The 25,271-nt window shown below is 43.6% G+C and overlaps 4 protein-coding genes and 2 non-coding genes across 7 annotated transcripts in view; 3 read left to right on the top strand and 3 right to left on the bottom strand.

The window, feature by feature from the left end:
- atxn7 (ataxin 7) overlaps positions 1-7,953 on the bottom strand; it is a 29,178-nt gene extending 21,225 nt beyond the window's left edge. Inside the window, exons 1-4 of the mRNA XM_076014146.1 lie at positions 7,494-7,953; positions 5,426-5,530; positions 1,011-1,235; positions 707-775 (exon numbers count right to left, since the gene is read on the bottom strand). Of these exons, the coding sequence (XP_075870261.1) occupies positions 707-775; positions 1,011-1,227 (286 nt within the window). The 5' untranslated portion in view covers positions 1,228-1,235; positions 5,426-5,530; positions 7,494-7,953. The remainder of the gene's footprint in view (positions 1-706; positions 776-1,010; positions 1,236-5,425; positions 5,531-7,493) is intronic.
- A 551-nt stretch (positions 7,954-8,504) lies between these two features.
- thoc7 (THO complex 7) lies at positions 8,505-10,352 on the top strand. Its single transcript, XM_076014152.1, has 8 exons — positions 8,505-8,661; positions 8,911-9,031; positions 9,154-9,281; positions 9,432-9,518; positions 9,676-9,733; positions 9,820-9,886; positions 9,987-10,056; positions 10,176-10,352. The coding sequence occupies exons 1-8, from the start codon at positions 8,643-8,645 to the stop codon at positions 10,232-10,234; spliced, it is 609 nt and encodes a 202-aa protein (XP_075870267.1). The 5' UTR covers positions 8,505-8,642; the 3' UTR covers positions 10,235-10,352.
- Positions 10,353-10,814: 462 nt separating this feature from the next.
- On the bottom strand, positions 10,815-23,819 carry LOC142880320 (interferon-induced GTP-binding protein Mx-like). The gene is made up of 13 exons (XM_076014149.1): positions 23,690-23,819; positions 15,175-15,565; positions 13,885-14,022; positions 13,643-13,797; positions 13,406-13,544; positions 13,123-13,321; positions 12,944-13,022; positions 12,721-12,843; positions 12,505-12,646; positions 12,265-12,423; positions 11,833-11,909; positions 11,387-11,632; positions 10,815-11,300 (listed from the first exon to the last, which is right to left on the bottom strand). Exons 2-13 carry the CDS (start codon positions 15,359-15,361, stop codon positions 11,076-11,078), a joined length of 1,869 nt encoding a protein of 622 aa, XP_075870264.1. The 5' UTR covers positions 15,362-15,565; positions 23,690-23,819; the 3' UTR covers positions 10,815-11,075.
- LOC142880319 (interferon-induced GTP-binding protein Mx-like) lies at positions 16,796-23,829 on the bottom strand. 2 transcript variants are annotated; one of them, XM_076014147.1, is made up of 13 exons: positions 23,690-23,829; positions 22,876-23,374; positions 21,989-22,126; positions 21,719-21,873; positions 21,440-21,578; positions 20,368-20,566; positions 20,206-20,284; positions 20,002-20,124; positions 19,738-19,879; positions 19,369-19,527; positions 19,196-19,272; positions 18,124-18,348; positions 16,796-17,536 (listed from the first exon to the last, which is right to left on the bottom strand). In XM_076014147.1, the coding sequence occupies exons 2-13, from the start codon at positions 23,309-23,311 to the stop codon at positions 17,249-17,251; spliced, it is 2,160 nt and encodes a 719-aa protein (XP_075870262.1). In that variant the 5' UTR covers positions 23,312-23,374; positions 23,690-23,829; the 3' UTR covers positions 16,796-17,248. The 2 variants fall into 2 exon arrangements, with proteins under 2 accessions (XP_075870262.1, XP_075870263.1); XM_076014148.1 differs by lacking the exon at positions 23,690-23,829 and having other exon boundaries at positions 22,876-23,227.
- A 530-nt stretch (positions 23,830-24,359) lies between these two features.
- trnaf-gaa (transfer RNA phenylalanine (anticodon GAA)) lies at positions 24,360-24,432 on the top strand. The gene has a single exon. It is a non-coding gene; the product is annotated as a tRNA-Phe (tRNA).
- A 341-nt stretch (positions 24,433-24,773) lies between these two features.
- Positions 24,774-24,846, top strand: trnaf-gaa (transfer RNA phenylalanine (anticodon GAA)). Its single transcript has one exon. It is a non-coding gene; the product is annotated as a tRNA-Phe (tRNA).
- The last annotated feature ends 425 nt before the right edge of the window (positions 24,847-25,271 follow it).

Here is a 25,271-nt window from a genome sequence, read left to right on the forward strand (position 1 = left end):
GAAAGTGGGCCCATTTTAGTTAGCGGGTGTTTACTTTAAGAATTATAAAATAAACACTTCATGAGATTGGTTTCCTTTTTTTAAAAAAAATATGTGTGTGTCAAGGAAGTTCTACTATTAGTAGTAAGTAATAGGAAGTACTATTAGTCGTGAATGGCAGTGACAACGATCCAGTCAGTGATCACTATTTGTCGTCGAAAGGAAAAGAGTAATGACGCGTCTCAATAGAATCTAACAAAATGTCCCAAGCTGTTTTTTTCTTTGTGGTCGACTCACGTTTTGATGCCTAGTTTTAACACACTGATACTACTGTCAAATCATACATCTTGTTGCTATTGTTGAAATATGGAGGAATTTACATGTAAGAATGGCACAAATGAAGATACCCAGAAATAGTCCATTAAAGGCGTCTCTAAACGTCATGTTATTCTGTTATTACTGCATGTGGCAGAGCAGAAACCTACAGGTACAGCAAGTTGTTCCCCTTAAAGCTGCATGTGACAGACGTGTAGGCATGAGCGAGAGGCACGTTTTTCCTCCATATATCCGGTTTGGCATATATTCCTTAATCCAGTCATTACACGCCGGTACAGTAACGAGTGTCAACTCTTTGAAGCCAACTCTGTGTGTAAACCTTCAGAATCAAAACACACCTTTGGCCCTACACAAGGGAGGAGGGAGGGGGGGGGAGAGAAAAAACACTCACCTTCTCTGCACAAACGCATGGCCTCTCGATTTTTCCCGAAGTCTTTGAAACTTTCCTCCGATTCAGCACCTGGCGAGAAAAAAACGGGGCGATCCGACACACGGACAAGGCGTGAATAGTTGCACTTGCTTGGCGCTACCGGTAGCGTTTCTTCATATTCCAGTCCCCCCCCCCCAAAAAAAACTGCATTCAATCGACCAAGGAACGGAGAGGGAGAGAGAACAGGACGGGCTACCGCCGCGTCGCTCCCACCTCGCCTCCCCCGCACACGTTCGGCACCGCCGGGCCGGGCGGGCGAACTCACCGTCGTTGCCGTGGAGTTTGGCGCCGTCGAGCCAGCTGCTCCACGACTGTCCCAGCATTATCTCCGGACTCGGCAGTGATCTCCGCTCCGCAACAGTCGCCATTGCTGTGGAGCCTTCTCCCCGCTGGATCTGCTGCTGCTGCTGCTGCTGCTTCAGCTGCTGCCTGGCCGCTCGGCGCTGCTCCCCCCTGACGTCATCCTCGGCCCTTTCCGACATTCTTTCCGCTACAATGTAACAACACAACAGTCAGCGTTGCTCGCGCTCGGGATAGGCGGAGGAAGCCGCTCGCCGACTGACGCGGCGGAGCGCCGGTCGACTCGACGACAGCCCGCCCCGCTGCACCCCCCCCCCCCCCCCCACACACACACACACACACACACACACCTTTTAAAAGCAATGACACGCGCACGCATGTGCACGCGGGCAGGCAGGCGCACGGAACGGAAAAATAAAATAAACAAGTAAATATTAAAATTAAACAACCGACTACATTAGCTCCTGCGCCGTCCATGTGACGGTTTGTTGGTGGCGTGTGTTAGCATTTAGCTTGCGTGCTGCTATGCCTGGTAGCAACTTGACTCGGTAACCCAGGCAGGGCTGTCAAACTCAAAACACACAGTGGGGCCAAAATGTCAAACTTGGACAAAGTCTCGGGGCGACATTGATATTTATTGGGGGGGGGATCCTCCACATATAACAGTGAGCCTTTTTATATACTGACCCAAACATGTTTTGCTTCAGCCTGAATATGGAACAAGCAAAGCATAGTAAACAGTAAATAACTTCCTATTGCACGCATGCAAAATCTAAAAAAAAAAAACTAATTAAAAATATCATATGCGTCTTTTTTATTTGCAGCCTTCCGTTTTTTATTTAAATTTCATCAGTAACTTTTTTTTCCGTGGGCTAATAACTTTCAGAATAACGCAACAACAACAAACAATAATAATATCCTTCAATAAACGTCCTGTCCTGATCAACGTGCCAATACCACAGAGCATTCTGGGATTTGTAGTATTAGCGGTAAATGTACTGCATAACACTGGCAGGCCAGCTCCAGGCGTGATTTTTGTATTGCCTCGTGGGCCAAATATAATTACACTGCAGGCCAAATTAGGCCTGCGGGCCAGAGTTTGACACCTATGCAGTAGCCAGTGGCAGTACGGGCAGCCAGGACACCAGGACGACTTCCGCTGGGATGCAGCACCAGTAGTAAGTGTCTCTGTTACTGGCAGGAGAGCCTCTCATGTGCGCGTTACTGGACCAGGCACATCGGCCAATCATGAGTTAGTTAGACATTCTGGTGCGAAAAATTACCGCAACATTTAGTTGGGTGACAAAGGATGCGATTTATCGGAGGCCGGGTCAAGCAGGAAGTAGAGCAATAATGTGAAGGTCTCATATTATGCACATTGTGTTTGAATAGTGTCCCTATTCAGCAGAGGTGGTAAAAGTACTCACATTCTGTGCTTGAACAAAAGTATGAATACAACAAAAGTACCGATACAACTCCTTTACTCAAGTAAAAGCAAAATATGTGTTGTAGAAATAAGGAGGATAAACTCCTGCCAAGGCACCGTTGCGCTGTTCCATCTGCACGGCGCTGGCAGAGTCAACTTACAGCTCTGTATGCAACACACACCCCCTTCCCAACATTCACTGGAATCCTGTGCATGCCTTTTAGCGATGTTTATTAAAGCTGGCTCATCATATATCATTATATGTAACATACGTGCATGAGCAGCTGTGGGCCAGTCTGGTGAGACGGCAACTTTTTTCCAAATCTCTTAACTGCACTTGTCCCTTTTCGTCACTCACAACACTAGAAGATTTTTTTCAGCTGCTGCCAGCACCTTCACGTGTAACTTTAACATATATTTTTTACTGTTAGATTTTTCTATTCCAATTCGCTGTGCACTCTTAAAAGAAGTTTCTTCATTGTTTGTGGCTGCTACATCAATTCAGCTTTCCTCTGTTGATGATCAAGGTTTTGTGATTTTAATGCAGTGGCGGGCCATCAGGGCCAGCTAGGCCTTCTCTGCTGGCCTAAACTTACTGTGAAAAGCAAATTTCCCCGTAAATATGATAATAAACGTATTCCTCATAGTCTGTTCTTTTCACATCTTATAATATCCACTTGATTGCGTTGCTTCCATTGTTGTGTATTACAGTAGAGTTCTTAGCCGATCTTATTTCAGCAAGTTTGTGTCGTCAGGTTCTATGAAATCTGCCTTAGTGCAACAGAATCAACATAGCAGGCTCTTGTAAGCTCAAAGTGAACGGAACACAGTTAGTTCCAGTACCCAATCAGGTATCGAACATACGAGCTAGCTGGCTTTACGCTGAATTTCACACGTACGCTTCCTGTGATTGGATGAGCCCTGAGAACCTAAAGGACTTAACTCAACCTGGAGTTCCGGTTGCCACCACGGCGAACCCATGACGGCTGAAGGAGAATATAAAGATTGAATTGCTGAAATCATCTGCAATTTCTAATGTAAATAACGTGGCGTATTGGCGCAGCAGCTGTGCCAACAAGTTCAATTGTTTAATAAATCCATAGGTCAATACATATTTTTGTTATCGTCTCGTTGGTCTCTCATACGAAACTTCGACAATACGCAGTTTATTGGACCAGTTTGGACAAGAGTTTAAGCTCACAGAGTGTAGTTTTGGTGGAATTATTAAAAATATGTTGAGAAATATCTTAAAAATCACCTTTTAGTCTTAATTAATCGCTCCAGGAACTCATTTTTGCTCGATTAGGTCCCTTATATCAAGGTGATGTAATGTGTAAGTGTAATTCCCCATGGATTCTCAAACCTTAGTGTCATATCGAGGGTATTATGAGGTGTGTTGATTTTGGGTGGACTAAATATGCCGTCAGTGATGGCTTAGGTGTGAAATGCACGACCCGCCACACATTTTAATGTGTACGCATTATAAGAATACACATTTTTGGACAAGTATCTGTATATGTAACTATTCAAAAGTCACAAAATGATCACCTTTGGCACCAATTATTACAAGAGGTGCTCAATGTGTAATAGCATCAAGTGTTATTTTAATACATTTTAGCTTTCCTGAATGTGTAGACCCCGTATGTGTAGTGTATGTTCTTGAAAAAGTATCGGTAATACAATGCAAAGACAGCATTAAGTTAGATTCAGGGCGGACTGACTGTAAACCTCGTCGGTCCAGGAGGTTTTCTTTACTTTCACTTTCATGATGAAATGCAGATATTTAACTGACAAGCACAAAATGCATGAAATGAAACTTATCCACTGGTCTGTTTGAGAGCATTTAGACACAGTGACTGCATTAAAAAAATACATATTTTAAGTCATAATGAATTAGGAATTGATGTCTTGGTAGAGAGAGTCAATGAAATTATGTTTTTAAAAGTTAAGATGCTGGTGCTATTTTGACACGAGGGCCTCGTGTGTATCTTTTGGAAAATATAATAAACGAAACAAGCAGCATTTACTGGCAGAAACTGCATTTGGTACTGCTTTGGATGTAGTTTTAAGTAGTTATATTTTCCTCAATTCACACATTTTACCAATGTAGCAAATTATATAGTATGTCACCATTTCCTTACTAATAATTACTTGCCTAAGGAGGCAAAAGAAAAAACTGTTTCACATTTAGTCCGAAATGTGACACACGGTATCAGTACTGAAAATTCAATGTTTTTTAAACATTTTATAGTCAAAGTATTATCTATTACAGCAACACACATTCAGCTTTCACCTTGATAGAAATAGTTGTTCAAGATGCTGACAGAAGCGCGTTTACTTTTTGTTACATCATCATGTACAAAAACGTGCATTTTTCTTCACAATAAACCTGACTGAATGTTGAAACTATTAATTATTTTTTAATAATGCGTATGCATTTATTATTACAGCAAGAGCAGCAACAGATTTATTAGGGGTTTTCTCCACTCCAGGATACTTTTTGAACTTATTTGTACAAGCATGTGGTCTTTGAACGGCAGTTCTACAAACTTTATGGTATTGGTAAGATATTGAAAATATTCATATTTTGCATATTCAACATAGCAAAACAGGTAAGAGGTAAACGGTAACGTACTCATGAAATACAGTAGTCAGTGCAGGAAGGACTGACTATCAGAGCTGCACCAGTGTGAGAATGAACAAGTCTGTATTCTTGGATGAACACATGCTGGATATGAAAGTAGTATACGTTTAACACAATACCGCCAGGCTGTCAGTGAGGTTCGTGTGCCTTTGGATATAATGCTACTAATGCCTACATATTACATATCAGCAGTACTGTGCCTACGTATTATATGTCAGTAGTACTGTGTGTGTGCGTGCATGCATACGTGAGTGCGTGTGTGTGTACAGCAACTTTTACTGCAATGTATTCAGCTGTTTTGGAGACTTACCTCTGTGAAATTAGAAAAAAAAAAGGAATTTATTTTAAACTCAATCAGCCGATCCTCATCAGTTTGGGTGATCGCTGGCTGCCACACACGTGCTGGAGAGGAAGACTGTAAGAAAAACACACAGGTCCACATGCCCAGAGAAGACAAATCAGTAACACATTCTTTTGTTGCACCATTACTTAAAAAAACAAACAAACACACACACCAAAAACTTAGTGGCATCATTAGATAATGTCTGGAAGGTAACTGTGGTGTCTTACAGTCAGTTAGGCGCTACTGGGCCTGAGTCATCCATGTAAAAAGCCACCATCATTCTCATTCATTCATCATTTGTAATGTTAAATGGGGCGTAGACACATATTTGCACACAGAGGTGGAAAACACCGCAAAACAAAGCAAGGGGCGATCCGAGACAGCCCCTGATGAATTACAAGAACCCACCGACAACTGACTGACTAACATTAGCCTGAATCAATTTCATTCTGCAAGACATTCAGGAGCACTTTGACGTTTAAACACAACTTTATCTTAATCACTAAGCTACAGTAAAAGTGGCAATAACATCATCAAGTAGAGCTCTGGTGTAACTAACAGGTGAGAATGTTCAGCACCTGACATGACATATACATATAAAAACAGTGTTGATTTGATTATATGCAGCCCATTACCTTGCATGTTTTAATAGATTTGTTACATAGTCATTTTTGTTTACACACATAGACTGATCACTTTCAGTTTAAATCATAGATATATTTTTTTCATTTTGGGCTGGAGAGGCCTCATATGAATCAGTATACGAAAACATATTTAGCCCTATGTTTACAGCCTTCAGTGAAAACTGATACTTTGTGGGACCTACCATGTTTTTGAAAGGAGACCAAAACAAGGTGGTTGCAATAGGTGGAACAAAAACCTGCCAACATCTGGTCACTAACCAGATGTCAATGCCATTTGCAACATTAAAAAGCGACAAGGACACACCTTGCTGTAAGAACAAGTTATCATGTAAATCTCGCATAAGACTCAATGCCACATTTGCCACCATTTGTAAAAAAAAAAATAATATTTTTTTTTTTTTTAAAAAGTGTGTAATTGCATATGAACATGGCCTCAGTGCCCTTCCTGTTCACACAACACACACAGGGACATCGTCAAACTTTACTGGCTATACTATTGTTTCGTTTCAAAACACAACAAATGTGCATCTCCGCGGCTGTACATATTAGTCGGATTTACCTGAATCCGCGTGGAGTGACGCAAGAATTTGTCAACTTAAAAAAACAAACACGTGTAGACGCCTTTTCCCCCCTCTCTCTTTCTTTTTTTTTAAAAAAAAAACAAAAAAAACAAAACACAAAATCCGACCACTGATATCTCGCTGTAGGTCACCTAAATTACCACACTGTGCTCATACATTCCGACACGACTTAATCCCTGACATGTAGCTGAGCCGACTTCAACAAACAGCCTGCCGCGGAACGCTAAACGCCACAGTGAATGCAGTTTAGACCGAAAAGCGAATCGTGATATGTGCGCTGCGAAGACGGTCACTCGCCAGAGAGGGCCGTGAGTGTGGCCACGAAAAAGGGGGCAGATTTGTGTTGAGGCTGTCATGAAGGCGCACAAGCCGCACCGCTCGCTTAGCATGCTAACGGTGGCTAGCGAGCGACAGTGGGAGGTGCAAGCTGTTTGACTGGCTCAGCCAAACATTTAAAACACACACATACGCACGACAAGACAACACTTTCATATGACCCAAGTGAATAACTGAGAATAAATAGGAGCTGCCGGGTATGATTGCGTGGTCATATGTACGACGGCGGTGGGGAGTTTTGTGTATAAAACAAGCGAGAAGCAGTGCAGCTCTGCGACTGGTACAACCGTTACTAGAGAGCAGCGGCGGCGGCGGCGGCGGCGGCGGCTACGGCTAGTTAGCATGCTAGCTGAGAGCCAGAAGCCAGCCATGACGACTAGCCCGAGCGAGGAAGCAAGCTGGAAGAAGCCTGACAGCACACAGCGGAAAAAGTCATTCACAATCGCACCCCATTGGCGACAACTTGGCTCTTACCGAGGCTCAGGGCGCTGTAACGGTAGACGTGACAACGGGCCGACGTGTATGGGATTGAATGCGGCGGGCGAACGGCCCAGAAGACGATGGGAAAGCCCGAATGCACTACTCAGCCTGTGTGGAGGTCTTCTCCTGGCGCTTCCATGTCTGTTTACCAGACTGCATTGTGGGACGGGGACGTCACTGCCCCGGCGCACGCACGCACGCACTCACGAACATGCACGCAACTCAAAACTGCCCCCCCCCCCACGTAAATTTGTTTTGACGTTTCTTCTAACTTCTTGGCTTAAAATATATTGTTGGGGAAAACACAGACACACTCTTTGCTCTGTAATTGTTGCTTGTTGCCATTGTGTCACTTTTTAGTCATTTACTTTGATTTTTGTATTCCATGCATGATGATTGGTTCATGTGTGATGTTTTCTGTCTTGTAAATGACTTCATATTTTCAAAATGTAGGATAAAAAGGAGGGGCGTCAGTTGTTGTAATTATAAATAAATACATACATGTGAACCTTGTCAAAGTTCACTTCTTGCATGCAGCTAAAATGAAGTAACCTGAGGACGACGCCTATGGACACCCAGAATCCGGGCTGTTACCAAGGGTCAAAAATGTGGCCGACTGTCAATTTTTTTTTGTCCTTGATTCTTTTCAACGACACAGACAAATTAGTTAATTATTTTTCTTTGCACAAAGTAACCTTACAAATGATACATTTCTTAATATTGAGAATTTGGCAGTATTTTATTGACGATATATTGCAATCTTTTTCAACTGTGCCACAGAACAGTGACTAGTAAGCCCACCGGTCCAAAAGATGGCGGTAGACACCGTATTAACTATTTCGCAACTCGCAACTGTCTCAAAAAAAATGAAAGACGATCAGAAAAGATATTGAAGCTGTACACAAAAATATCGGAGAGGCCCCGAAACAAAAACAGAGTTTTTTTTTTTTTTTTTTTACCTTTAAAACTGTTTTCACTAGATTTGTAAGCACTGGTCTCTTGGATTTACATAAAGCGAGGAAGTTCCGTTCAGACGACTCGCTGAGTGTTTGTCCAGCTGGGGGCGGTAACACATCTTAAGGTCTCAGTGTAACTCTCCGTGTAAGAAGAAGAAGTCACCAAGCTCGGTGCTGTTTTGGGGAAATGGGTGCCGTGACTGACGGTACGCTTAAATAAATGTTCAAACCATTTACGTCTGTATTTAGAGATCGGGCCCTTTATTTTCGAATAAATTCCTTTGCTTCTCTCATTTTAAAATTTTGCTTGCAAAACCTTTTATACCAATATAGTGTCTGTAGTCATGTTTAGCTCGCTGGCATTTAGCTGTAGTGCTAACGCTCCTTGCTAACTATTAGCTCTGCTCTTCACTCATCTCGTGTCTCCTTGATGCCCATTCGACTCTTTGTTTTAGATGAAGTCATTCGGAAACGTCTTCTCATTGACGGGGACGGTGCTGGCGATGACCGTCGGATCAATTTACTGTTAAAGAGTTTCACAAAGTGGTGCAACTCTCCCGGGACGCCGGAGGAAGGGTAGGTTGTCCAGCTTCACTGAACTTGTCGTTATCACCATCATTGTTTTTCTTCAAAATAACAATGATAACAGCGATAAATGATTCAACGTGTGTCTGTAATCGCTTCGATTTGCCGTCCAGGTTCACCCAATATCAGAGGATGTTGTCCAATCTGGCCCAGTGCGAATTCTCGATGGGGAAAACCTTAATGGTTTATGATATGAACCTCCGGGAAATGGAGAATTATGAGACGATCTACAATAACATAGGTAGGACACTCCTGAATGGCTATTGCGCAGTCGTATGTAAATACCCACTTCTATTGCAGGGGGTTTGTTTACTTGCTGTTTAAACGACCACACTTGAAAAATGAAAAATGTATATTCAGTGTTGGTAAAGTAATATTCTTAACTTTGCAGAACAAAACATCACCTCTGCACATGACAAGATCGCAGAATGCAAAAAAGAAATACAGAGGGCAAAGAGAATACGGAAAAATCGCCAAGGTAAGAACTACATGGCAATCTTTAAATAGTGTTATTTCCCTCTACTTTATTTTGAGACTTTGTACTTGTTCTGAGAATGTCATGCCATTTTTCTTGTCAAAATTTGCTATCAATTTCTGAATTTCTGATCTTTTTTTTTTTTTTTTCCTCCTTCAAGAATATGATGCCTTAGCAAAAGTAATTCAACAACACCCAGACCGTCATGAAACATTAAAGTAAGGATTGTACTCCTAAACCGCATGCTTTGTTTTGGCTGTAATCATTGACTGGAAACTTACTCTCTTTTTTTTTCTTTCCCTAGGCAATTAGAAGCACTCGACAAAGAGCTCCAGCAACTGTCCAAAATCAAGGAAAATGTAGATGACAAGGTATGAAAACATTGCTCATTACCTCTATTTGGACTGTGACTTTCCCTTTATTTCATAAAAAAAAACTTTGTTATTGAATTTTCTAATTACCCATGCATAGTTGGAACTGAGGAAGAAGCAGTTCCATGTGCTGCTCAGTACCATACAGGAGCTTCAACAGACACTAGAAAGTAAGTCTCAAAAGTACCATGTCAATACTTTCAGCATTGTTCTAGTTTTTCTTCCTCAGAATGGGTCACACAGTGCTAAACAATAATGGAAACCTTTCTAATGATCGCTTCCACCCTAGATGACGAGAAGTCAGAGGACGATGGCGGTCAGGAGATGCCTGCTGAGAATGGTGAATGAACTTGCGCGGATCCACGCTGGGATACATGAAATTACAACATTACATGAACTGATTTTTAATTATAATTTAGTTCTACTTTTTGTATGTGTTTTTGAATAAATCTGACTTTCCATCCAATGGTTACTTCTTCATAACTAGTTTCTGTTTACCAACACTTTTTAATTTGACAATCAGTCCTAGTGTTCACTGTGAACACTAGACACAGCGTTGTGACGGGTGACGCTCTGTGTATGTGAACAGTTCAAATACTGATGGGTATGTGAGATTTTTTTAAATTAATTTTTAGTTTTAGTTTTTTTTATTGAGTCAGTCGAAAGTAGAACATACAGGTTAACCGTGAAGTTAAGGAAGAATTATCTAATGTATTGACGTAGATGGAGCCATTTATATAAAGGACCACTAGGGGGAGATAAAGGGCCTTTTGTAGTCTTGGAAAAAGGTCATATTACAGTGCAGAAATATGATGCTTCATCTTTGTAATTGACACTGACCGCTAATCTTCCCAATGTGCAACTCTTGCATGGAAAAAAAAAAATCAAAGGGGATTTAAAGAAAATTATATGTCCATTTAGATGCAAATTGTGGATTTTAAATAAAAACAAAGGTTGTTATTTATTTATAGGCAAAACTGCAATTGGAAACTTATTAACACCTACATTTCCCCGTCGTGGGACGAATAAAGGTTTAGCGTATCGTATCGATACATAACGTTAAGATGGCTATGTTCACATGCACGTTTAAGCCTACTCTGCTATCTGACAGGATAAAAAATGGCAGTATAAGCTGCTCTTGAATAAAAAGTAAAAAGGAACAAGTGATGCAAGCAGTTTTGCACTCTGTCTAGAATTTGACCAAGTATGAGCGGGCCTGCATCAGGCGTTTCATGCGACTGTGCAGCATAGCCCTGGTAGTTCCGATATCAAAGTTCTCCTTCAGCATGATATCCATGTTGCTCTTGTCCTGGAGCACCTTTATCATCGCCCTCTGCAGCTCTGCAGCGAACTCTTGCAACATGTGGTAACGAATCACGAGTGGGATCTGGTCGCCCAGCCGCTCAGTGGCAATCTGAGGTGAAGAATCAGAAGAATTGGTGAGGAAAGAAAAGGCGAGCTCTGTGATGAAGTTTGGTGCCCATCTGAAATCCAACTCACTCTGTAATATGATCTGAGGTGCAACATCAGCTCCTGCAGTGTTGCTTTATTGTCCCTCACGCACACAGTGAACAGCGTTTTAGCGGGTTTTTTGATCAACGTCTCATCCTCCACCTTTTTGTTGTCGCTCCAGCTGGTGCTGTACGTCCGGTCCTGAGAGTAGACAAGCATCTCCATCTTGAACTGCATTCGCAGCGTGGACTCCGCAATTTTCTCTCTCTCCACTTTTATGGTTTCAATCTTTGCCTAAGAAAAAAAAAATTTGTCAGTAGGTATGCAGTTATCGTCTGTTGTCGTCGCCAACAGCCACATTGCTGGAAACCAGAAAGACAACATCAGTGTAAACACCCCTCAGACGACATTACTATGTGCTGCGATGTGTGGGTGTGTGTAATTTATTACATTTTCTCATGCAGAATTTCAAAAATGAGAAAAACAATAATAACCTTAGCTATTTTTATAAGGTTAGGAAAGCCAGCAAAGCTGCTGTTGGCCAGCTCTATGAAGATCCTGCGAACATGATCTGTAGGAAATGAAAAAAACACACAGGTGAGGCAGGTTGATCTTCATGAGTGTTGGAGGGCAGAAATATGAGTTTGGGTGGGTGCAGAGGAAATGAAGCGGGTCTTCCCTCCCCGCCATCAATTAACTTCCTAAAGACTGAAAAAGGACAATAGGCCTGTAGACTCCTTTGGTTTAGTTGAACAACTCAGCGATCTCGCTGCAAAGAGGAACATGAACAGCATTGGCGGGCAGGTGATTGGCTGGCCGCTACTCAGTGGATTTTCCAGCAAGTGTCCTGATTAGATGTGAGAGTTCCACGGCTCACATGACTGTCTGTCAAATCAAACTCAGTCCATCAAATATTCAACAAATACCTCCGATATCCTTGAGTCTCTTGACTGCTGGTTCCTCCAGCTGCTTGATCTGCTCCTTGACCATCGACTCAAAGGTCTTGTAGTTGATGAAGCCCGGAAGTTCTCTTCCACGGTATCTTTCCTCGTACTCCTCCACTTCCTTTTCAAGCCTGCTGTTGACTACAAGACGCAAACAAATGTTGTGTTTCGGAGCCCTGGAGCCTGACGGTGTTGGACCAAACGGTAGGGGAATATACGTACACTTCAGTCCTGAGTCGTCCAGGACGTTCAGCCACTTCCAAAACTCTCTTCTCAGGGCTGAAAAGATGTTGAGTTTTTCCCCACATCTGAGCTCCTCCCCCACAGCCAGACTGATGGCATCCTGACTGAACGTCGTCACGCGCTGCGGGAAAGAATTTCCGACAGTCAGAGCCAAGTGAACGCTAAACTCACCTGAGCTCACGTCAGGCCACCTACATCCATGAGGAAGACGAGTCTCTCCGCCTCGTCAGTCGGTGGCCCGTTGCCGTACTTCTCCAGCTCGGCGCGCGTCTGCTCCAGTTTCTCATCCACTTGCTGCTCTAGCCGAGGCAGGGATTTCTGGGTGAGAGGGGAGGGGACGAGGAGCAGAGCCGTCAGTGTCGAGGCGCGAGTCAAACAAACTTGTCACTGTATTGATGCAACCCCTGGGGGGAGCTACCTCAATGTGGTCCACCAGCTCGAGTGTGAGTTTCTCAGCTAATTTGGGAATGGAGGCCTGGCCATCGGTGTAGAGAGTCCTGTGGGAGAAAAACATTCAGTTGGATTTAATATAATCATGTAACACATGTAGTTTTTACGTTAATATACTAGTGTAAAAAAAAAACAGAAGGGACTCACTGGAAGTACGCATGAGCCTCAAAGAAGGCTTTCTCTCTTTCTGCTGCCTCGGTGAGAGACACCTTCTCCGTGATCTCCTTCTGGCCCCTGCACTTGACGATCATGTAGCCTTTCCTCAGGTGGATGACCTCGTTATGGACGACGTCGACCACCATCTCCTCCGTGCCTTTGTCCACCAAGTCAGGCTTGGTCAGAATTCCTGAGAGAAGGAGGAGGGCACACAGTGAGCCTTCTAAAAGGAAGTTTGCCAAGTCTGTCCATTCCCTAAAACTGGGTCATTTACCCAGAGTTCTCTCTCCATCAGGGTCCACTTCCTGCGCCATCTTCAACGCCTCTGTGGTGGCGATGTCCACATTGCACGGGACAACCACCAGGCTGATGGTTTCTTGTTTGGTGATAAACTTCTGGATCAGCCTCTTGATCTGGAACAATGTCATTCACAGTGGGCATCAATCATTGAGCAGTGCCCACAGCAAAAACATGGGCAGCCTTTTCAGAGAGGCTGGCCTTCTGATCATACCTGATCTCCAATGTTTTCCGGCTGGCCTTTCACAGCCACTCTGGCGATGCCAGGCAGGTCGATGAGCGTCAGGTCAGGCACGTCAGGTGACGCGATCTCCAGACTGATGAGGTCATGGCTGATCCCCACTCCGACCCCGGCCATCTCATCTTGAGCTGAAGATTTAATATTTTAGATAAATGTGAAGAACTAAGAGCTGATTGCTGAAGCGTTGGGTCAGCTTAAGGGTTTGGTCGGGCTACCTTCTCTGATCTTTGCCTCTACTTTTTCAGGATCATCAAGCTCCTCTTCGTGGTCTTGGTAACTGATCTTCCCATACCAATCCTCCCCTTCTCTCTTTCTCTTCATCTTCAGTTCAAGTGGACATCTTGTCACGATGCCTGTACGATAAAAAAAAAAAAAAAGCGAATAATACGTTGGGTAAAAGTCCAACAGCAGACCATCCTTGAAAGGTTTCTTCCGAGGCAACGTGTGAAAATTCACTTGAAAAATCTCAAGAAAAGAATGCAAGTGAAAAAAGGCTCAGTAAAATACAAGGAAGTTAAATAAACAACAGCCAAACCCAGATTATGCACATGCAGCAAATAATTTACTGTTGATGACTGAAGAGGCAGAACCTGTTTGTTGTACTAGTGTGTTTGCGATGGCACAATGTCTGCACATCTACATTCTTTTAATACAAAAGAAGAATAAAACAATATTGGAGAAGAGAAAAAATTGTGGGTTTTAGAGAGAACAAATATCATATATAGCACCGTGTTTATAACTCACAAATGACATGCTGGTTTTACACCTTCAAAAGTAAAAGGCAGCTACTGCGTATTGTTAGACCTTCGCGCGCGTGTGTGTGTGTGTGTGTGTGTGTGTACACAGTTTACTTAGACTTTATTTACAAAAGTTCAACTTAAAACTCGAGATGGAGACTTCCTGTAAACTCCTTCCTGTAATTTCCTTCTTCCTCTTCTTGTGGCCCTATCTCCCTCTTGCAATTACCGTAATGCTTCTAGTACACAGACCTGGTGTCCGTTTTCTTTACCGCGTCCAAGCAGCTGGATGACTTAACCACAGTGATTTTTAATTTGGGGGCGACACGGTGGCGCAGTGGTTAGCGCTGCTGCCTCACAGCAAGAAGGTCGTGGGTTCGATTCCGGGGCCCGGACCTGGGACCTTTCTGTGTGGAGTTTGCATGTTCTCCCTGTGTCTGCGTGGGTTCTCTCCGGGTTCTCCGGCTTCCTCCCACACTTGGAATGTGAGGTCAATTGAACATTCTAAATTGTCCGTAGGTGTGCATGTGTGAATGGTTGTTTGTCTCTATGTGGCCCTGCGATGAACTGGCGACTTGTCCAGGGTGTCCCCTGCCTTCGCCCTAAGACGGCTGGGATAGGCTCCAGCAGACCCCCGTGACGTGACCCTGACCTCGGGACTAAGCGGGTATGGAAAATGGATGGATTTTTAAATTGGCGAAACAAACTGGTTTTACACACAACAAAGAGGCGAGGAGGAGTGATGAGGAGTGCGCTGCAAGGTCTTACCGCTCCCTCTGGGCAGAGCCACTCCTGACAGCGCCTCCAACACGGAGCTCTTCCCCGAGCTTTGGTCTCCGATCACGGCGATGGCAGGCAGCGCCAGGTCCCTCTCGACCCCCAGAGAGCGCAGGGAGTCGATGAGGTCGATGCAGGGTCGGACCTTCTCCTCGTACTGCTGGTTCAGGCTGTTCATGATTTGAATCTGTTGAGGTTTTTCTGTCCTTCGCTCCTCTTGTCCCCTCTTCGCAGAAGTGTGACGGTTCCTCGACTGGGTCTGGGAGTCGGCAGGGCGTCTGGTACGGGTCCGGGTTGAGTTTCGTTTCTTTGCCTTTGCTTCCAGGAAGCCGCTCTTGGATATCGCAGATGCTCACAGCTGGTTGGGTATCAGTCTCCCCTGCTGCCAGGAAATCAAAACCTACCTATTCTCCTCGTGCTGCTGGTTCAGGCTGTTCGTGGTGCGGCGAGAGGTTTCCTTTCCTTTCCAAAGTGCTGCTGCTCACTGTGCGTCTTCGACATCACCTGCTTAATAATCCATAAATATAAGCGCTGTCTGTCCGACCCACTGCAAAAAAAAAAGTTAGGTTTCGTTTCTCCGACTGGCTTGTAGGAAATCACGTTTAGCTACCTGCACTTGCCCAAGTCCAGTCACAGTGGTAGTTCCATGCAGTGTTGTGTCCGAATGCGTTCAACGAACGATTGTTCATGAATTCGTTCATATTTTGTGCGACGGTATGCGTTTGAACGCGTTAATGTGGGCGTTTGTGAGCGGCGTTCAAAACTCCGTTTACGAGTGTGCCAGATGCCCACAGCCTTCCAGGCGAAACCGCGGTTAAAACACACCGTAAACACCTTAAACAGATTGGGAGGGGAAAGCACCCCCCAATCTGGCAACCTCAAGCTGCCAGTCTGTCACTCCAACAAATACGTCACTATCAGTCGTCACAACAACATCCTGGTACACATGGCCTTGGTAGCATTATAGTAGCTCTGAACGCTCAGATTGATGACACTGTGAAGGTCGTCTTCAGAAGAGCCTTCCATCGTTGCTTCCAGTCATCCTGGTTTCCCATACATCCAGCCAGCTCGCTGCTGATTGTGTCGCAAAAACATGTTCAGTGAAAAGATTTCAATACAATTTAAACATGCAACTTATTTCTAATGTCTATTGGTAACAAAACAGTTCAAACGATATAAACCAGATGTGGCCGGGGCGCGCCTTGCTCCTCCGCGCCTGTGCTGCGTTTTCCCGATGCCTTGATCGGTGGGCGGGATGCACGCCTATACATTGGGGTCCACTTCCAGTTGGCTCTTGTTCTCTCTCTTCCGGCTGCGCTCGCACACCGTGCTGCCTGTGGCCTGGCGTGGCAGAGTCGTGGTTGTCCGTTGTGGCCTGGCTGCACTGCTGTTGGGGTGATGGCAAAATACACGTTGGCTCTGAAGCATCCGAGCGCGTTGATCGTAACGGTGCACGCTGTGTTATCTTGGCAGAGTGGAGCACTGGTTGCCCCTCATATGACTCGGAGCCCATGTTTGTGCCCCAGGTTGGTGGCTCCTGGTCTAAAGTCTGGTCAACCCAGTCAAGGCTGTGATGAAAATGGAAATAAATGGAACTCACTGGAAATGAAAATGGTTGTGAACATGTGTGACTCTTTTAATGGACAACAATACCAAACTGGATTTTAGCTTTTTGTTTTTAATAGTCAACAAAGAGGAAGGTAACAGTGCATAACGTTGAATGCGTTGCTTAAAGTGGGTTACAATGATGACGCTTTGGTGAGCATCTTGCATGCATTTGTGACAAAAATATCATCGACAATACAGGTAATAGAGGGAAACGTGGACACATTTGGCTTCATACACCTGGAAATTAATTGGAACCAACAGCAAAGCTAATCAAATATTTTAATGCTACATACAGTTGAATATTTTTTTTTAGAGCAGCAGATAAAGACACTGGTATACTTCAGATTCAGGGGCATTGCAAGCTAATTTAAAAATAAAAAACAAAACAAACAAAAAAACCGTGAACCCTAAATGACAATTAGGTTAGGTAGTAACAGTTTGACAAACGTGAAAGAAGTTAAATGTCTGACACATCTGCCTTGGCCTCCAGCTGCGGCGTGGCAAAGTTGAATATGTTCAGACTGAAATCACTCAGCAGGACGCGCGCTTTGGTCAGGCGATCGAGACGACTCCGCAGGTGGTTTCTCTTGGTTTGTATGCTGCCGTCCTCGTTAAGCAAGAACTGGATTTTCTCCCTGTCCTGTAGCATCTGCATCATCTCCCTCTGCAGCTGCCTGCTACACTTCTGCAGCATCTGATAGTGAATCAAGAGAGGGATCTGGTCGGCCAGGCGATGGCTGGCAATCTGTGGGACACAGATGAGGAAGAATCATATCACATTTCACTACTAGAGATCGAAATTGCATTGCCAGTGGAAAAACTTGCTCCCCGCTGTCGTCCAGGTGTCTCACACCTCTCATAACTATCTGAACAATGTTATTTGTCAAATAAACCTCTTTCCTTTGGCACGAAGCAACAGTTCCTTCAGTTTCCTGAAGCCTATTTCCTGCTTCAGTCACTGAACCTCAATCTGCCTACTTTTCACCACTGTGAAAAAAGCTGTTACAAAACTGATTTAAAAATTACACACACATGCAAGCAATGAGCTGTGGCTTATATGTATGCATATATATATGTATATATATATATATATATATATATATATATATATATATATATATATCGAAGTATATATATTTACTACAACATATATGCCGGTGTGAAAATAATTTGGCGTTGGCTCATTTTTATAAAACAAATTTTTAATATCAGTATTTTTTAAACATTATGCAGCAAAAAAACCAAACAAAACTGATTAAAAGCTTCCAAAGCTAAATAGTAAATTGAAAGAGATGTGTTGCAGACTCCACAGGCAAGTGAGATGAGACTGACCTTGTAGTAGGATTTGAGGTGTTTCACCATCTCCCTCAGGGTGCCCTGACTGTCCACACCTGGAGACCCAAACCCTGGCTGGATGGGTTCCTCCCTCTTCCGCTTCCCCAACTTCTTGCTGTACCTGCTGTCCTGGGTGTATACCAGGGACTCCATTTGAAACTGAGTTCTCACCATGGACTCTGCCTTCAGCTCTTTCTCCTTTCGGACACTCTCAATTGTCATCTGGGGGAGAGAAAGACTCATTAGCGTGTTTCAAGCAAGTATGTAGAGTTGCGCTCAGACTACGGGAGTTTTCACATTTTTTTGCATTCTCGCTGAGGTTCTGCCTGAACTAAAAATGGGATGACATCAGGAACATTGGGGGGAAAAAAGAAAAATGTTTAATATTCAGTATTACCACTTTTAGCTCTTCATGTTTAACCCTATGTTTACAGTCTCTTCCTGGATTTTTTTTACTTCCTGCTATACTGACGCTTTGTTCGACCTTACCCATGTTTTGAAGGAAACAAAAGAAAGGTGGGTCTCAGAGGGCAGAGCCAACTGCAGGTTTTGATGTTAACACGGAGTGCCCTTTGTGCCACCATAAAGAGGTAATTCCCAGAACTGAATATTTTGGCCAAAGAGATTTTTCTAATTTCTAGGAAGATCTTCACCCGACAAGAGAGACTGATTACGGCATAAAAAACTATAATAAAGAAAATTCTGTGTAATATAGGACCTTTAAAAAAAATCTGTCTGCACTCCTCAGAATACCACGAGGTAAATTAAAAGAATGACCTGTCACGTATGACAGATTCCCGTGATGGGCTTGGCAATGGCAAAGGAACACACTGGAAATGCATCCCCTCACTTGATAACAGTCCCAGACAGACAAACGGCAACAACAACGAAGGAGTCCTATGCAATATGAGGTTGTTTTTCTTTTACCACTCGCAGTACAAGATAATCAGTTGCCAAACTCATCACTGACTGCCCAAAAGAAGCCCAACGGGTGGGAACTGGATCTCACTCTGGCCTCAAATTCCTGCAGTCTGGGCCCAGACTTAATAGTACATAATGAAACCCTCACCTTTGCTGCCAGGATGAGCTTAGGAAATCCAACAAAGGCAGCCTCTGCCACCTTAAAGAGCTCCTTCCTCACGATCTCTGCAGGAGAACAAGATTTCGGTAAGCAGACAATTGTTTCAAAAACTGTATGTCTTGCATTGCCAGCACTGGGCGTAGCATCACATTGAACCCTGCCTGAAATTTCTTTGAGTTTGAGGAGAGCGGGCTCCTCCAGCTGTCCAATCTGCTCCTTGACAATTTCCTCAAAGGTCCGGTAGTTTATGAACCCCGGCAGCTCTCTCCCTCGAAACTTTTGTTCATACTGAACCACGTTCTTCTCAATTTTCCAGTTGACTGCAAGACAAATGAACAGGTGCTCACCCGTTGGGTACTTGGTAAAGAAAACACAAGTCAATATTTTAGATATATGCATTTCTGAAATACACACAACACAGTGATACTGTCTACGCTCTGCACACTGGCTGGCAGGTCCTCATGTTGGCAACCACACCAACACTGGTATGGCTGCACGTGGCGTAACTTTGGGCAGCTGGATGTACTTACATGATACGCCAGAGGTCTCGATGATGTCTCTCCATGCGGAGAAATGCTTCCTCAGCACAGAAAACATATTGACATTAGCGTCAAGCATCATCTTGTCCCCCGAGCTGTGGTTGATTGCAGATATTGTAAACGTTGTCACTTTCTGTCATGGGGGAATGGGGGGGTGGGGGCGAAATGAGTTGTTTTTGTTGGTTGAAATCAATATGGGGACACTTTTATTTGCTCTTCTGTGAAAAATGACATTTTTGTGACTGATACACTCACATCGATGAGGAAGCTGTTTCTCTGAGCGGGATCAGTCGGGGGTCCTCTTCCATATTTGTCCAACTCTACCTGAATATCTACTCGTTTTGTGTTGATCTGTTTCTCCAGATTAGGCAGAGATTTCTGAAAATCAAACATAGTTTGAGTGGTTATCACACAGGGTGAGCACAATCACCTGCCGTCAAACCTTTTCACATTTTTCACCTGGATATGATGCACAAGCTCAAGGGTGAGTTTTTCTGCCAGTTTGGGGATAGATGCCTGGCCCTGGTCATACAGGCACCTGCAACCACAATAAAAAAAAACTTCAAGTTCATAAAAACAACATCATGTAATTAGGGCTAAATTATCATCTAAGACACTTACTGGAAGTATGCATGATTTCTGAAGAAGGCGTCCTCTCTCTTTAATGCTTCGGTGACAGACACATTCTCTGTGATCTCCTTCTGACCCCTACACTTGACGACCATGTAGCCCTTCTTCAGGGGGATGGTCAAATTGTGGACGGTGTTAACCATCAGTTCCTCAGAGCCTTTGTCCACCAGGTCAGGCTTGGTGAGAATACCTTAGAGAAAGCAGGTGAGAGTTAGCTTTGTTCTGTATAACTTCATAAAATGCTTGAGCTGCCTTAGGGATACCTCAGTAGTCCCAGATTGCAAACCAAAGTGGATTCAAGGTAGGTCAGCCCCTTTTCCCAGGGACAACATGATACCCAGATCAACATTGTAAACACGGTAGACAATAGGTTACAGGTTGGCGCAATGCAAAAGGTCCAATGATCCAAGGCACCATGTTCCCAAACTATAGAGTTCTACAACAGTTTTTCCCAGCGCCATGTGTTCTCATTCAATTTGAGGCTCTGTGCTATATATAGCGAGTCTGTGTTTTATAACCAGCTGGCGCCTGTGTTTAGCTTCAGCCTCTGGCTCTTCCTCTCATGGGTGTCCCTCCATTCTGTAAGTGGACATGCACATACATATACTTGTATGTCTTAACGCATCTAGAAACTAGTTTTTTACATCTCCTGAAATGTCATGGTAGTTCATACAAAGAAGAAATATAGCTAATTGAACATTCGCAACAAAAGGTAAAACATTGTAAAAAAAAAAAAAAAAAGCAAACAAATAGTTGGAATAGGTGTTTTTATGGGAAACCATAAACTTGGCACGCTTGTTCTGTATGACTTCTTTTTCAGATGTGCAAGGGTCACCAATGCACTGGAAAGTTTGGGTAAGTGTGGAAGGGCGAGCAAATGATTGTTGCCATTTCAAATCTGACCATTTGACGTCACTTGTTTGTTCTCTTTTTTTTGGAGTGTTTCCTAATTTTACATGCTGGACCTGTAAGTGGCTGTGCTGACCGTCACATTAGGGTTGACATGCTGCTGCACCGATTTCGAGCAAATTTCTGTAGCACCCCAGCAGCTCACTGCACTCACCCAGAGTTCGCTCCCCACTGGGATCCACCTCCTGAGCCATCTTTAAGGCCTCTGTGGTGGCTATGTCCACATTGGCTGGAACAACCACCAGGCTAATGGTCTCCTGTTTTTTGATGAACTTTTGAATGAGATCCTTGATCTGAAATTATTCAGGGTACAACAATTGTACATTGTCAAAAAAAAGTCACTCTTGTCTTTTGGGAGCAACATTGTAACATTGAATGTGATTGGGTTCCATGGTAGAATTAGTAATAATCATCTCTAAATGAGCAATGGTACCTGCTCTCCAATGTTCTCAGGCTGTCCCTTCGTAGCCACCCTGGCAATGCCCGGCAGGTCAATGAGCGTCAAGTCAGGCACATCAGGTGAGGCGATTTCCAAACTGATGAGGTCAGCGCTGATTCCAATATCATTCCCTGTTATCTGGACTTGAGCTGCAGAGGATGGACAGAGTGCATGACGATTACAAAAGATCTAAGCAATTATCTTTTGAAGCAGTGCAAACGACATCCATCCAATGATCAAGCCAGAGCCCCAGGACAACTGCACCTTTTCGGATACTGTTCTCTACATCCGCTGGGTCTGTTAACTCTATATCTGTATCCTGGTAACTGATGTGCCCATACCACTCCTCCCCTTGCTCCGTTCTCTTCATCTTCAGTTCGAGAGGACATCTTGTAACAATGCCTGAAAAAAAGGTGAAAGGAAAGTGAAAGGAAATTGTCTTTTTCTTCTCATATGATTATTGTAAGATTTAACCCAGAAAAATCTTTAACATAAGTGCATGTCTGTGACTGCAACATATGGCATGAAGTCATTACTTTTTGAATGCCGATTTGATAAAATAAATACATATATATATATATATACATATTTTTTTTATTTATTTTTTATTTTTTCCCCCTTAACTATGAAATATATTTCCATGGTATGTGACACATTATTTTCAGGACATAAAGGAAATAAAATTCTACAACTTCTATACAAAATGCCGTAAATCTGAAGATGGCGAGATGGATAGTGTCTGTCCATCTCGATTCCTGTTAATAAACTACACACCAGTATGATGGTAAATGCATCAGGAACAGGAGCGAATATCTCTGTCTTTCGTTCATTAGGTCTGAAGCTATTCATGGAATAATATTTGGAATAATATTTACACAAAAGAAAAAAAGGGAGCAGTGATTAGTCCTAAACAGAATTGCGTGACAACGGTCAATTCCGTCGAGCTGCGAAGCAATTACCGTAATGCTTCTAGTACACAGACCTTAGTGTCCGTTTTCTTTACCGCGTCCAAGCTGCCGGATGACTTAACCACAGTGATTTTTAAGTTAGCCGCAGTGATGTTAGCCGCAGTGATGACGAAACATACTGGTTTACACACAACAAAGAGGCGATACGTGCCAAGTGATGAGGAGTGCGCTGCAAGGTCGTACCATGCCCCCTGGGCAGAGCCACTCCTGACAGCGCCTCCAACACGGAGCTCTTCCCCGAGCTTTGGTCTCCGATCACGGCGATGGCAGGCAGCGCCAGGTCCCTCTCGACCCCCAGAGAGCGCAGGGAGTCGATGAGGTCGATGCAGGGTCGGACCTTCTCCTCGTACTGCTGGTTCAGGCTGTTCATGATTTGAATCTGTTGAGGTTTTTCTGTCCTTCGCTCCTCTTGTCCCCTCGTCGCAGAGGTGTGATGGTTCCTCGACTGGGTCTGGGAGTCGGCAGGGCGTCTGGTACGGGTCCCGGTTGAGTTTCGTTTCTTTGCCTTCGCTTCCAGGAAGCCGCTCTCGGACATCTCCACAGGTGTGCTCACAGCTGGTTGGCTGAATAAAATAAACGCTGTTGGTCGGAGTTGAGTTTCGTTTCTTTGCCTTCGCATGCAGGAAGCCGCTGTCGGATATCCCCAAAGATGTGCTCACAGGTTGGGTATCAGTCTCCCCTGCTGCCAGGAAATCGAAACCTACTCAATGGAAGCAACCTATGAACTATGAAACATTGCGATTTTAATTTAACAACAAAAGTTGACGATTTTGTTCTAATCACACCCGTTTGAGCACGCAAAAAAAAAAAAAAATAAAATAAAAATGATGCCATCGCCACTGCACAGAGACGTCCAGTGATAGTCACAGCTGGTGGTATAAGCCAAGCAGAGTGGTGTGTTTACCATTAAATTAGCAGTCAGCCATTAAAAACTGCTTTTAAAATATGTATTTCTTTTCACACACATAATATTGGTCCAAAAATGTTATTGTCTTACCTTATAGATGAAGTCCACGCATCTATCACTGCGCTGAACAAAATCTCCGTCACTTAGTTTTAAAAGTTGTTTGGCCCGTTTATTTAGTTGGAAGCCCAGGTTCAAACCGGAGACATCTGCAGTTTAGAAATGTCGTATTTATTTTCGTGACGGGTTTAAGTAAAGCAAGACAGAACTCCCGCAGGACCTCCTTCGGAGTGAGCCTTGCCTTGATGTTGGCGTGCCGTTCAATGACGTTCTGGACCAGTAAGGAAGCAAACGGCAACAAAGCCCACCAGTTCTTCTTCTGTCAACTTCAAAGATTGCACAAAAGTGAGGTCCACATTCTTCCACGTTTGACCAACAGAATTGCCTCCTCCCCCCTTGACATCATTAGCAATATTATTGGTAAAAGTAGTATTATCACTTATAAATACACATACTTAATAGTAGACCCAGCACGTGAGACTGCCGAAATAGTTCAGTTGGGAGAGCATTGGACTGTTTGTTTCGGCAGAGCTTTGGAGATTTTTGTTGTTGTTTCAAGTCCAACACTTCTGCTTGGCGAGATTAAAAAAACAACAACAATCAGCTAAATTTAACCAGTACGCATTTCACTTTTCGAATATCGTCTTAGGTTATGTCTTACTTTGCATTGACTGAGCTCTATTGGATTTTCCAGTTGTTCGCCGCCGAAATAGCTCAGTTGGGAGAGCGTTAGACTGAAGATCTAAAGGTCCCTGGTTCGATCCCGGGTTTCGGCAGAGCTTTGGAGATTTTTGTTGTTGTTTCAAGTCCAACACTACTGGTTGGTGAGATTTAAAGAAACAAACAACAACAACAACAACAACAAAAAATCAGCTAAAGTCAACAAGTACACATTTCACTTTTCGAATATCATTCATTCATTCATCTTCTATACCCGCTTATTCCTATTCAGGGTCACGGGGGTCTGCTGGAGCCTATCCCAGCTGTCTTAGGGCGAAGGCAGGGTGACACCCTGGACAAGTCGCCAGTTCATTGCAGGGCCACTTTTCGAATATCGTCTTAGGTTATGGCTTACGTTACATAGACTGACCTCTAGTGGATATTCGAGTCTTTCGCAGCCGAAATAGCTCAGTTGGGAGAGCGTTAGACTGAAGATCTAAAGGTCCCTGGTTCGATCCCGGGTTTCGGCAAAATTGGGAGAGCTTTCGCTTTTTAACACTTTTAACTCAAGGCATCGGTAGTGCGGTAAATGACCAGTAGATGGCAGCGACGTATCAGTCGACCCCGCGAGAGAGAAGAGAAAAAAAACCCATCGTTTTTATTTAAGTTTATCTGCAAGAATGAATGACTTTCCATCCAAGTGTATTATTTCAGAATGTACACGAGTTAATGAAGATTCTGTGGTTTGTCACTGTATACTACTACTACTTCTAATAATAATAATAATAATAATAATAATAATAATAATAACAAGAAGAAGAAGAAGCAGAGGAAAAAGATTGACAAAATGTGAAAAAAATCAAATGAAACTCCTGAAAGTATTAACAAGTCATAAATCAACAGTGTATGTTGTTCTACAACGCCATATGTGTGTGTGTGTGTGCACTGACAGAAC

Source organism: Nelusetta ayraudi, unplaced genomic scaffold (genome assembly GCF_046127955.1).
Source record: "Nelusetta ayraudi isolate G7.1 ecotype Tasmania unplaced genomic scaffold, CSIRO-AGI_Nayr_v1 ptg000168l, whole genome shotgun sequence".
Classification (NCBI taxonomy): domain Eukaryota; kingdom Metazoa; phylum Chordata; class Actinopteri; order Tetraodontiformes; family Monacanthidae; genus Nelusetta; species Nelusetta ayraudi.

Coding starts and splice junctions, on each gene's coding strand:
- LOC142880319 (XM_076014147.1), bottom strand. CDS start 23,311: ATGCGAAGGCAAAGAAACGAAACTCAACTCCGACCAACAGCGTTTATT. Junction 22,127..22,875: donor GGCTCTGCCCAGGGGGCATG/GTACGACCTTGC, acceptor CCTTTTTTTCAG/GCATTGTTACAAGATGTCCT. Junction 19,880..20,001: donor GAAACAGCTTCCTCATCGAT/GTGAGTGTATCA, acceptor CCCCCATGACAG/AAAGTGACAACGTTTACAAT.
- LOC142880320 (XM_076014149.1), bottom strand. CDS start 15,361: ATGAACAGCCTGAACCAGCAGTACGAGGAGAAGGTCCGACCCTGCATC. Junction 13,322..13,405: donor TGATGGAGAGAGAACTCTGG/GTAAATGACCCA, acceptor TCCTTCTCTCAG/GAATTCTGACCAAGCCTGAC. Junction 12,844..12,943: donor AGCTGGTGGACCACATTGAG/GTAGCTCCCCCC, acceptor CCTCTCACCCAG/AAATCCCTGCCTCGGCTAGA.
- thoc7 (XM_076014152.1), top strand. Junction 9,032..9,153: donor CCCGGGACGCCGGAGGAAGG/GTAGGTTGTCCA, acceptor TTTGCCGTCCAG/GTTCACCCAATATCAGAGGA. Junction 9,887..9,986: donor AGGAAAATGTAGATGACAAG/GTATGAAAACAT, acceptor ACCCATGCATAG/TTGGAACTGAGGAAGAAGCA.